Genomic DNA, 12632 nt, shown 5'->3' on the forward strand with positions numbered 1-12632 from the left:
CGGTGGCGGGGCAGGTTTCTGCAGAGCCCAGTGTCATAAGTCACAACCAGGCTCCGGGCTGGCTGCCAGCAAAGACCCGAGCGGCTCCATTCCCTGCTGCCGCTGCCCACCAAGAGCTCCCTCTGACCCACTCACACCAGCCCTGGTGGCTGGCGGTGTGGCAACATGCCTCTGCTCACTATCTAACCCCTTCCGTGGCGTTATTCCCACCTTCTCGGGAATTGCTGCCTCTATTTGCTGTAGTGCATTTGAATTGCTCAAAACTGTCTCTGTATTTCTGGATTAAACAACCGAAATACGAAGTAAACGAGTGTTTATCTCCTGTTTTGCTGCTCACAGGGCTGCAGGGCAGGCTAGGCTGGTGTTTGCAAGCCCAAGTGCCTATGCTGATTTTCCCTAACCTGTGCTAGGCACCCATATGTATGGAAAGGTTTCGAATTCGCTGATGATTACAGTGAGCTGCTTGCAGCACGTCTGAGAGAGAGAGAGGCATCTTCCCAGCCCCTCACTCCCATCCTTGCTCATTTAACTGAATGCTTTACAAGTCCTCCTCTTCAAGGTGCATAATATACTGTAAGCATTGCTGGCTGTGTTCAATACTGCTGATGAAAACAGTGATTGTGCATTCTGGATTTAGTGTATTTAATAACTCTGCTCAGTGAGAGGTGCAGTTCAAAGACACGTGATGTCTGGAGGATTAGGCTTCTGGATTCCTGAGCCACACATGGGACAAACTAAAAGGAATTCACTTCAGCCATTGGGAAAAGAGCATGTGAATAGAGAATACAGGAATAGAATATGTTTTAGCAGACTTAATGCCAATAAAACCTAACAGGATTTAATGGTCTGGGCAGCTGGAAGAAGACTGCTCTCAGCATGAAATGCATTTCAGAAGGTTAACATCAGTCCAGTATTAAGAAGTGAAGCTCAATGAAGAGCGAGTTGGAGATAATTTTGTTCAAGGGAGCAGGGAAGATTTTGGACACTGCATTGGTTTCACAAGTGCGTACATATGTAAATGTCCATCTAGACTACATTTCTAGAGTAAATTTCCAAGTGAGTTTTGGAAACTGCTTACACCTCAGAGCTGTTCAAATCTTGCATAGTATTGGTCCTAGAAGATGGTATAATGCTGCCATCACAGTTTGTGAGAAGAGCTTAGTTGGCTTTTCGGAGCAGTGACTGGCTCCAGGATTTCTTCCCCCTCTGCCCTCATTGATCACCCCCTCTCCAGGGAGCTTGTTCTTACTTCAGAGCAGGGGCCTCCACCTCTGTGCCTCGTGTGCTTCCATCCCATTCAGCTTCCCAGTCCTTACCCAGGGGTCTGGGTCCTGCATCAGGACCCTCTGACTCCTGTGCAGGCAGCAGGGCTCTGCACCCACAATTACTTAGGGAGAAGGAAGAAAGCTGCCAGGCAGGAAGAAGGGACAGTTCGGTTCAGTTACAGATCCAAATCAGGATCAAGGGCCTTGCCCAAACTGAGTGGGTATCTACAGCTACCAATGGCAAGTTTTCAACTACAAACTTATAGCAACTAATCTCTAGTGGATTTTGGGGGCGAGGTTGTTGAGAGCGTAAGAATGATACAGGAGACTGTGACTGATGCTTTTTTGGCAAGATGTGCTCATAGTGGAGTGCAAATTTGTACATCCAAGAACAGAAGTCTCTGCTGAAGTAATATTCTACAGCTAAATGTTGCAAAGTGCACTCCTTTTTAAATGATAATTATACTTCATTTTTTGAAGGTTTTGATATTCTCTTAATATGGCAAGCTCTATAGCTTTTGTTGTTTTTAATTATTGCCATTTAGAAAGAAATTCAAGTAAACTGGTACCAGCTCTCTCCAGTAATTATGTGTACACAAAGATGCTTGTAAATGCAGTAATTTGCTATATTAGTTGCACCAAGCTAAATGTACCCACATTAGATGCAGCACTAATTTAAATGTTAGTATAAAAATCATACTTTTAACCAGTGTAGCCATAAGGGATGAGAGGAGATTGTAAGGAGACAAGAAGGGTGGCCATGAGGGGCAAAGGGAGACTGTGAGGAGGGAGCAGGAGTGGCCATGAGGGAAGATCATGAGGGGACAGGAGGGGTGGCTGTGAGTGGAGATCATGAGGGGAGAGCAGGGGCAGTCCTGAGGGCTGGCTATGGTCTGTGGAGGGTGGCAGCTATATAGTGTGGGCCACTATGAAGGGGCAGATGAGGGGTGGCTGTGACTGGAAATCACGAGGGGCAGCCATGAGGGGAGATCAGTTCACCCTTAGTGACATGGGTTAGTGGTGGGCTTGACAGGCCTGGGGTAACGGTTGAGCTCCATGATCTTAAGGATCTTTTCCAACCTAGTTGATTCTGTGATTCTAAATCAGCACAAAGGCTGCATTTAGATCAGCCCTGACAAAACCTTTCACTGGCCCTGCTTCTTCAGCAAGAAGAATATTAGATTATGGTTTGCATAAAGTCCTATTATTGTCAAAGCTGTACAGGCTGAAAATGATGTCATTCTTTTGCTACAGTACCGTTAATTTAATTTGGGTTTCTTAAAAGGTTGAAGCAACAATATTGAGGCCTTGAACAATCCTCGATTGCCACAAGATGGCACTGGAGGCTCATTAGCACTTCCACACGTGTTTATGGAGCTTGGCGTAACTGCATTGTCTCCTGAGATCCTTTATCATAGTATCATAACCTAATGATATTAGAGAAAAGTGAACAAACAGAGATTAGCCCTACATACACTATTGTAGCACACAACAAGCAGTACTTAGATATAAAACATGCAACCATTTGTCATGTTACTACAAAGCAATGTCCGAAATGCAGCCACCAGGAGAAAAGACAAGAGGTATGTGAATAAATCAACCATAACAGTCATGCATGTCACTAACTCTTTGTAGTTTCACCTTTTGTAGCTGACAGTAAATACAGGGACTACAGAGAAGACACCACACTACAGTAACATCTGTTTAGTTATCTTGGACGATAATAAAATTAACTCACAGCCATTGTATCTAGAACACATAGGCAATATCCCCTCTCTGTTATTCTTAAATGTAGAGTCTAAAATCATTATTTGCTTCTAAAGAGTTGAGAGGTCTTCTAACAAGCTTAAAGGTTTTAGCACTAGTGTCTATAACTGGCTTTATTTCTAGGCATGTAACAAGCTTACATGTAAAAAGATGGCATGAAATAGTACTAAATGCATACACTTTCAGTTTCAAAACAAGAGGCAAAAACTACACAGTGCACAGTACAACTGACACTTTATTCCTTCATGATTGGGATATATAATACTGAAACCGCAAGAGTCACAAAAAAAAAAAATCAAAGTGCAAACTTCTATTAGAACAGATTATGGAATGTGTTGATGGTTTTGGCACAAAAAGTGGGTGAATATATACTGCAACAAGGTTTTAAGGTTAATGAAATGTAACACTTCTGTGTTCAGTAGTCATATTTGTGCACTGCAGAACAATACAACGTAGAACAGTGACTAACATGATTCACATGCAACTCTATTCAAGTTACATCACACGTCCAGTTAAAACTTCTCTGAAAATACACGTGAGGTCCAACAATACTTTATTCACAATCACTTAACAAATACCATTCTTTAAGCAGTCTTATCTTTTCAGCTTCCTTATTGATAAAAGCAAAAATAGAGAATCTTAAATAGTAAACTATTTTCCTCACACGGTTCCCTGCGAACATTGATGTTGTTTATCAAAGCAATTTGGCTCTGACCTCATTGACATAATGTATAAGAAGCTGAATGAAATCAAAAGTCAGTTCATTCCCAGTTTGCTGTGAACAAAGAGCATTCTGTGCACTGACTTTTTGGTTTTAAAACTGGACATAGTGTTGCCTATGAGCTCTGTACCTAACACATGGAAATCACCAAAAAAAAGAGCAGAGCTTAGCTTCATAAGCATCTATTGAATAGCAAATAGGAGTTGTATTAGCACAGAAAAGACAAAAATGTTGAAATGGAAGAATTCAAGTCTACATTAAAAGGTACAGTATGCATTCACATTTTCATTGCAGAGAGAGACACTGTATTCACATCCTGGTGAAGAAACCCAGGTATCACAGCTCTCCCTAAACTCTTAGCAAAGGTAACACCCATAAAAGATCTACAATGCATATTGTAGCTCTTTCATTTGAACTGAACTAAACTGACTGATCAAAGGAAAAAAAAAACCAACACAAAAACCCCAAAACCAAACCCAAATACCTTTGATGAGTAATTCAAGTCCCATTTCTGAGCTATTAACCACCACAGTAACTTCTGCACTGGCCTGCTATGTCATACAGCCTGACAGTTATCATTGAGTGCTTTATGTGGGCAGTTATTAGTGTTCAGTGTCTCATCTCCTTTTTTGGTTTGGGTTTTTATTTTATTTATGCTAATCAAGGATGATGATTTATATCAGGCATCTGAGGAATGTTCTGGTGAGAAGTTGTACAGGATGCCCATTACATGCATATGTATTGCAGCAGAAATGTCCTCACAACTGAATTCTTTCTTTGGGCAACAATAAAAATAGTAAACAGCAAGAACAAGAAGCACTTGACATGATTTTAGTTTTTAGTACCATACTGCAAATACACAAACTGCAGTGCTCTTAATGTTTTTACTTCATAATGCCAGAAAAGTGTAACACTAAAAGCAGAGAGGTGAGGGCAATCCTACTAAGCAGCTTAGGTAACTTTGGGCATCAGGCTAGGATGTAATTCAGAGTGTCTATATTAGGAAGATATGATACCTAATGAGACCAACAGAGAGAAATCTGGTGTGATTTAGAGCACCTAAATTCTGTGCCTGAAGTTAGACAGTTTGAATACATCTTAAAATCATCACCTGAGGGAATTCAGAAATCCCTCAGCTGCTCCCTGGCTCTTTCTGTATACCAAAATGCAGCCTTGAAGGCAAGGAAATCTAAATAGCAATAGGTGAAAGAGCAACCTCTCTGTCAATACAGATTTTTCTCAGTTCTGAGACCCTGACTTCCCCTCTACCTCCCATGGGGAGCCAGGGGAATTCATTATTACCTATTCTATTGCTTTCAGGGACAGAAGATATCAACAACATCCACCAGAAATGTTTCTCTTTTCTGGAGTAATCCTCAAGAAGAGGAGTCAAGCTTGTCACTCTCTGGATCTGTATCTCCTGTTGACAGTCCTTCTTCCAGCTCAAAACAAAGTCACTTGAAGCCCAAGTGGTCCCCTCAGCTTCTCCCTCCTCTAGGCACCTACTCAAGGAGGAAATGAGTTTAGGGTAGTCCACTGGGGGTTGAGATACATTGAAGTGAACAGCAGAGAGGAAGGAATACAGAAAAGGAAGACTCAAGCAGGATAACTGAGAGAGCAGAAGGCAAAATCACTTGGGGTTGAAAAAGTGCTCATCATGGTATAAAGTAAAAACTGTAATCTGAGGAAGAGAGAGATGGATAAAAGGGTGGAAGAAAAAAACAAAACAAAAACACAACATAGTTTGAGAGGTAAATTGAACAGAAATCCCACAGCTTAACACTGTCCCAGTGTAGCTGGATGCTCTGGCTCCCTACTTAGAGAAGGGAAGAGGACCGAAGGCCAGAAGGGGATAAGGCCCCAGGAGGTGCATGGAAAGGTCAGGGAGGACTCTATTCCAGCTTTGTATGACAGCTCCTATGGCTGCATAGGTTTTTAACAGAGTACAGCTTGTCCCTAGAAGGTCACAGATAAATACTGTAGGGTCACTTTTTGGCACAAAGTCTTTAACATCAAGTAATTCTAAAATGCACTAAGGGAAGGTAAAGAAGAGATTCCCCACTACAGTGTTTACATCACTAGAGCCTGATCACCTGGGTCAGGAATAAACACGGGTGCTTGAGAATGGAGAAGAAAATGAGAAACATAAGGAGAACTCTTTGGAACAGCATGCAGTGATAAAAACAGCACTTGCCCTTTGGCTGGCTAAAGACTTCCTTTTGGACATGTTGTCTTTTCACATACATTATATTTGCTCATCACTGCTCTCTCCCTTGTGGTATCTGGTGTCATCACAACATACAGCATACCCACAAAGCATCAGACATATTTGGGCAGCTGCCAGGAGGTTTCCTCCTCATTAGCCACCAAGATTAATTGAGAGATAGTACCTACGGATACGAGTACTTGTGTTTCCTCCCTTATGACTGCACAAAAAAGCACAGAGGTTTCCAAAGGATATCCAAATGTGCGCTCAGTTTGCTTTCCTGCAGACCACGTTGCCTGAGCTTCCTACTGTACCTTAGCAATACACAAGTGGTTCAGGAAAGGTGGAGGAGATATCTAGGAAGTTGATAGCATGTCCAGACTATTTGTCAGTCTCTGGAGAATTCCCACAACTGCCTCTTTTTGAGAATTTCTCCATCCTTAGTTTATAAATGATTTAGCAAGAAGCATGTGAATACAATGGTGTACACTTCACTTTACTGTGATGAAAATAAAGTATGACTCAGTGGGTAAAACATGTTGTGGAATTTGCTACAAAAAACATATTTGTTTTAACGGAATACCACAGTAAATATTCATGCAATTAAAAAAATAAGATGGTTATTGTTCCAAGAAAAACTGCCCCAAGGACAGATAAAGTACAAATGCCAATCTTTCAGGAAAAAAATAGCTTCCCTTATTCATATGCATAATCCAGGAATCACTGTCCTTCAACTCCTTTTATCACCCTTTTCTTTAAATTTTGCTACTAAGTGGCCTTCAAGAGGAGAAAACAGAGATAGAAATAAAAAAGCAAAGAAAGATAATTAAACCCCTTATATTTTAGATTACTTTTTCAGATTTAATTTTTCCATTAGCATCTCAGTCTTTCATTTTTGTGGTTGGGGTTCTCCCTAGAATCTGGCCTTTAAAAAACTCCTCTTCCATTCTCACCAAACTGAAAGTCATGGCATTAGCAGCAAATGGGGACCTGAACATGTGGGATGTATCTTGTGTGGCTGCACTACCCTGTCATTCAAGTTTCCCAGGCAGACATTGCTCTTCAACACTCCCATTGGAGGGAGCTTTTTCCAACATGGCTACCTGGCATCTGGAACAGATTCCAGCTACAACTCTGCCCAGCAGCATCGACATGATATGGCCAAGACAGTGACCACAGGACACTGCCCACTGTTCCAGCTAGTGTATGAAAAGCTTCTCTACCACACAAGATACCAAGTTCATGAGCCCACTGAGTTCTCTTCAGTTCTCCCCATACCTTGCATCACTGAAAGTAAAGAGGACCACAGAAGTAAAAAAAGCAGCAAGGAAGCAAGAGAAAAAAGACAGGAGAAGGGAACAGTGTAAAGACAACAGAGGTGCTTGAAATGCTGAGAATTAGTTGGTTTTCATAAAATTTCCACAGATATGTTAAATCACTACAGCTGGGGGTTAGCCACTATAATTGTCTTCTGCTAGCCCATGGGACTAACATGCTTCAGAGTTATGTGCCCCCAACAAACTGTACAGCCACCTTAAATACCATCTGCAAGGACATCATAAAAATACACAAAGCAAAAAATTTGTAAACAAGGGTTAGTAGCACAGTGGTACAGTAGATTGTCAATAAAAACAATAAAAGTGTGGATACAGATTCGTCTACCTTGTGTGTAACATTATTGCCAGTTACAAGGGAGGGACTCTGTAAACTCATAATTCTGGAGTTTTGTTAATAAGCACAGAGCAACAGGTAAGTGCCCCATCTATTTTCTCCAGTTCCGTGTTGGCTATTGGGATCAGCATGTGGTCCTTCAGTTTTTCAAATACCTGCTCAGGAAAGAAAATGGAAGAGCAATCATTACACTTTACACCTCTGCTTTCCCTTTTCTCTAAGGATTTACAGAATGAACAGGATTTATCAGCAGGGGCTAACCCATCTTATAATCTGTAATCAACACTAACATTTGCAGTATACGTGAGGTGCTGGCTATGGGATTCACACACATCCATACTGCAGTGAGGGGAACTGCTGCTACATACACTTACGCAGAAGAAGCACCAGGGGCACAGGGGACAAAGTAATTAAATCAGTAGTGGAGGCAAGAACAGAGCCCAGGCCTCCCACCTTTTGCCATCTGTTATTTCCATGACTGGATAACAACTGGCCATTCTGGAAAGCACCTGATTTCAATTCCCAATGACTTCCCAGCAAGGCCAGGATGCTGGAGGTCTCCCAGGCACTTCTTACCTTTGCACTCTCTGGGTACTCCTCAGGGGCTCGATGCAACAGGACATGACCTTTGCTGGGAATGTTTAAGTAGATGCAGTTAGCAGCAGCATCGTTGGGCACTGTCAGCTTGTCATAGCGGTGATCACTCATCTGTTGCATGGTCTGCCAGAAGACACAAAACACAGCTATTTAGACCAAGCACATTAGCAGCCCTAAACAACTGGGAGAACATAGCCTTAAAAAAAATAGCTCACTGTGATTGCTAAGTCAGCCAAGGGCCATTTTACTATGCAGCAACTAAGAAGATCTCTTTTCATCTCTGCCCTTCAAGGAAGAATCTACTAACCCTAACTGAAATGAGCAGTAGAAAACCTTTATGAATAGGTCCCGCAAGCAGCAGGATTAAGCAGAGCATGCACTAAGCATCCTCTGTGGGGTCTTTTCCTCAAGGAATGCACATTAAGTATGCGAAACTCCTACACACATTGATGAACACTATAGGTACTCAGCACCTTCAAAAAATAAAGCAGCCATCATTCAGTATTTATAAAACTAGTGTGAATTAACACAAGCAGGACAGGAACAGTTCCCAGCTTGGATATCAGCCCAATCTTAATTCTTTTCAAGGACCTCCTTTCTGCTTTCCAAGCAGTTACTCTTTCACTAAGCACCTGTGCTGGGGAGCAAGAAAGCACGTCTTCACTAATCCTCATTCCCAAGGGGACAACACAATAACCTCATCAGAACAGTAGAGCTGGTGGGTTTCAGAGGCTTAGTTTATAAATATAGGGCTCATACACAGATTTGGATCCTGGCTGGAATTCCAGAGAGAGACTCTCAGCAAACGAGAGGTATAAGATACCATATTTTGGATCAGGCTCAGCTTTTTAATACAGATGGGAAAAGACTTTTCCCCATTGTACCGTTCCAGCTTTACCCCAGCTTTACCCTGACAGAGACTGAGACTAAGACAGAAGTGAACAAAGCTCAAAGTCAGAATTTCAGTCCTACTAAAAGGCTAAGCAAATACTAGTGTTCCAGTTTCTCTCCTAGCCCTGCAATGTCACCACACATATTGCAAAGATGTAAACAGGAAAAAAAGGAGAAAAGGCTTTTTTTTCTCTTTTTGGCTTAAAAATACACTGAAGTTTTCCTAAAAATAAACTGTTATTCTGTTACCAAAATTTTTCAATTCCCTTCTCAGGGAAACCCCACAGATGTACAATGCATAACAGAGAGCAGACTTTAATTTTAGGCACAGCTAAGTTTAGCATTAGCCCATTTGGAGGTCATTCATTTGTACTACTTCTCATTCATAAAAAAAATACTATATAGAACTGAATTATACTGATAATCTACAATATACTGTGAAGCAACAAATCAACTCCAGCCTGCATACACCTACAGTAAGTAATTCCTTTATAGGTCTGGATACATTTTTCATGCTGTAGCCTGAGTCATCCACATCCCACAGAGAACATGAAACTCACAGTGAAGAATGCCAGGCATTCTTGGGGAAGCTTTATCAGATTGTCATTTCTTGTTCCTTCTGAAGTTATGAAACTCTCCGGAGCTCCCAAGGTCACATCTACCTCCATAAAAGGTTAATGTGTTTTTCTGGGGAAAAAAAATCCTTGCACCTTTACTTCACCGGATGCATTTTTATTACTGTGCTTACCATGGTTGGCTTTCCTATTTAGCGCTTTTTTCGATTACATTGCCAAGATGTACTTTCTTATGCTTCTCTTGATGCTGCAGACATCTGTCAGCAGGCGACATGCCTGGCTCCCAGTGTGACTTTTTCTCCCTGGTAATCAGGGCCAGCAGACTCATCCTCTACCTGCAGATTCTCTTTTCTTCCCTACATAATCTTTATAAGTCTTGATTAAGGAAACGTATTTACTAAATCTGCAGTAAAATACATGTATCAGTAGAGGAAAAGCCACCCTGCCTGGGTTTCCCTCAGCTCCCAAACATTTCAGCTTTCCCCAGTCCCTGTTGGAAACAGAATCCCAATATTGTAAGTTTTCTGTAGGAACAGCTCATTCCTCAGAAATATGTTGTGAATCAATGTGAAACATTTCCATATGAAATTATGAACTAATTCTGAAGCAGAAGGGTAAGAAACACATCTCCCATTCTTTCACTTCCACAAAACACTGAAGTGAGAACACCAGTGGCAAGCAGAACTGAAGATCAAGTGACAGGGCTCTAACTGTGCCTCAGAAGCCAATTTTGGGGAGCTTGGGAGACAGTGGCAAGGGCATGTTAGGAGGGTTGCTTTCAAGAGTGAAAAGTGCAGAAGTGGTGGCTGAATTATTTCAGAAACAAGTGAGGAAAAACATGAGTGGTAAATTGAGATGAAGCAGCACAGGAGTTTGAGCACACAGCTGCAAGAGTGGGAATGGCATCTCTGTTAGGTTGAACAACACCACATGAAAGCATTATTTGCAACTGGAGGTTTGTCAATACAAGATGACCGTCCTCCTTGGCTCTTAAGATGAGAGGAAAATGGCATTTGCAAGCTTTAATTGTTACAACTATGCCTACATGTTAAAGTGAAATTCCAAAAAGCACTGTGTTGAGAGTACCCAGGCAGTAACACCCCAAGCCTGCCCCACAGGTAAGCTCTGGATGCAGCAGAAAGACACCAATACGGTGTCATTTTAAAGATCCACAGGGTTTTCTGTATTTCTACTACATAAAGTTACTGGGCACATGTACCTGGCCAGACAGGTCTCCAGGGCAGAAAGATAAAAGCAAGGTCCTTAGATTGCATATTCTATCAGATAAACCCCCAAAATGCATGGTTTTGAGGAAATGACAAGTTTACAAAGACTGTAGTGCACACACAATGCGCCTGCGGAGTGCTGGCTTTCTGCCCACAAACACTGTACAACCAGCTACGTGAAGAGCCAGGCATTTCCCACATGCCTAGTTTTTCTGGGAATTTTCTTCTGGCTGAAGAGGGTAATTCTCACTGCACATTCTCTCAGCCCTTAGTCATGCTTTCCTTGTGCTGAAGTCATTCACATAGCTTAAAATGCCTTTTCTATAGTTTTTTCAGTCAGTCCTCAGACAACTGAGGTAATGGATAAGCTCAATAATCCTAAATATGAAGCAGCATTATGCATGAAGGAAAAATGCGTGTGCATTTAGGGCCTATTATCACTGACAGAGTTAAAATGACCACATGCATTTTTAAAACAGGCCAAGCCTAGTTACAGATTTTCCCTCTCCATGGGGAAGGACCCAGCCTGAGCCCTGCTGCCACCCAGCATCCACACTGCTGCAGGACAGAGAGCAACCAAACCCACCACACCTGCAACGTGCCTTTATCTCCAACACACGAGCAAACTCGGACTTAGAGTGAATATTCCTCTGCCAGCATGGCAATGCATACTGCACTTAAAAACACCCATGTCAAAATGACAGACCTGAAACCAGGACACAGAGGAGCTGAAGTGCAGATTTTCAGGGCCCGAGTTTGATTATCCCCTGGACCCCAACATTTAAAAGAAAAATCAAACCTAAGCCCAAGTCAAGCGCATGTACCTTTACACCTACACGATCATTCCCTCACCAGCTTCCAGCTACCCTTTCCTAAATCCTTCAAGTCACAGTACTCTTCAAAGAAAACTATTCACTTAAAATATTTAAGATATTCTTTTCATTCCATCCTTTCTCTTTCTTTCCAAACACATTAAAGTTTGGCCTGTTTTACACTAATGCTTATGTAGCATTTGTGCCTGGGGTACAGAAAATAGTGCTGGTTACCAAACCCACTATTTCTTTTAAATGCTTTCAGAACCTGGCAGAGCTTCCTTAGTGCTGCATAAATGGGGGTCTTCAGACCCATGTGAGAGGTTACAATATCCCATTTCTGAATCCTAAGACAAGAACTGGAAGTGGCTAAGATTTAGTATGTGGCTCTCTGGAGCCTCAATTCATTAGCTGTCATATAGAGTGATCCTAGCTACAGCTCGCTTTTGAACCCATGCAAGGTAGCTTCAGAGTTCAGACACACACTGTGCAAGGAAGCATTTCTTCTCCTTTATTTTTCTGAACTAGCTCCTTGGATTTACACCTCCCCTGCTTCTTGTACTAGAAGAGACAGTGAGCAATTGATCGTCGGTTGCCTTTTCCACATCATTCTTTATTTTATAGGCACCTATTATCCCATTAGTTGTTGCTTTTTCAGGTTCTAGTCATAGCTGCCTTAGCCTCCTTAGGCAAGCTGTTCCAGGTATCTGTCTATCCTTGTTTCACTTTTCTGAGTCCTTCCAGCTCTACTCTACCTTTTTTTGGAAAGAAGGTACAGTGCATGCCAAGTACACACAACAGCCAATATGCAGATGCACCACAGCTTTAATTAGTGACATAATGATGTTATTCATTAAAGTTATATGTAACCATTCTATGATTTTGTTTTCAGCTGAGCTGG

General features: G+C 41.8%; 1 protein-coding gene across 2 annotated transcripts in view; it reads right to left on the reverse strand.

Annotated features, from left to right (window-relative positions):
- Nucleotides 1-2593: 2593 nt before the first annotated feature.
- Nucleotides 2594-12632, reverse strand: part of DDAH1 (dimethylarginine dimethylaminohydrolase 1) — a 55772-nt gene continuing 45733 nt past the window's right edge. Inside the window, exons 5-7 of one of the 2 annotated variants that reach the window (XM_031043707.2) lie at nt 8207-8350; nt 7622-7785; nt 2594-2692 (exon numbers count right to left, since the gene is read on the reverse strand). In XM_031043707.2, the coding sequence (XP_030899567.1) occupies nt 7669-7785; nt 8207-8350 (261 nt within the window). In that variant the 3' untranslated portion in view covers nt 2594-2692; nt 7622-7668. Of the gene's footprint in view, nt 2693-6699; nt 7786-8206; nt 8351-12632 lie in introns of those variants that run through there. The other variant, XM_005143088.3, reaches the window with a different exon arrangement.

Source organism: Melopsittacus undulatus, chromosome 6, assembly GCF_012275295.1.
Source record: "Melopsittacus undulatus isolate bMelUnd1 chromosome 6, bMelUnd1.mat.Z, whole genome shotgun sequence".
NCBI lineage: Eukaryota > Metazoa > Chordata > Aves > Psittaciformes > Psittaculidae > Melopsittacus > Melopsittacus undulatus.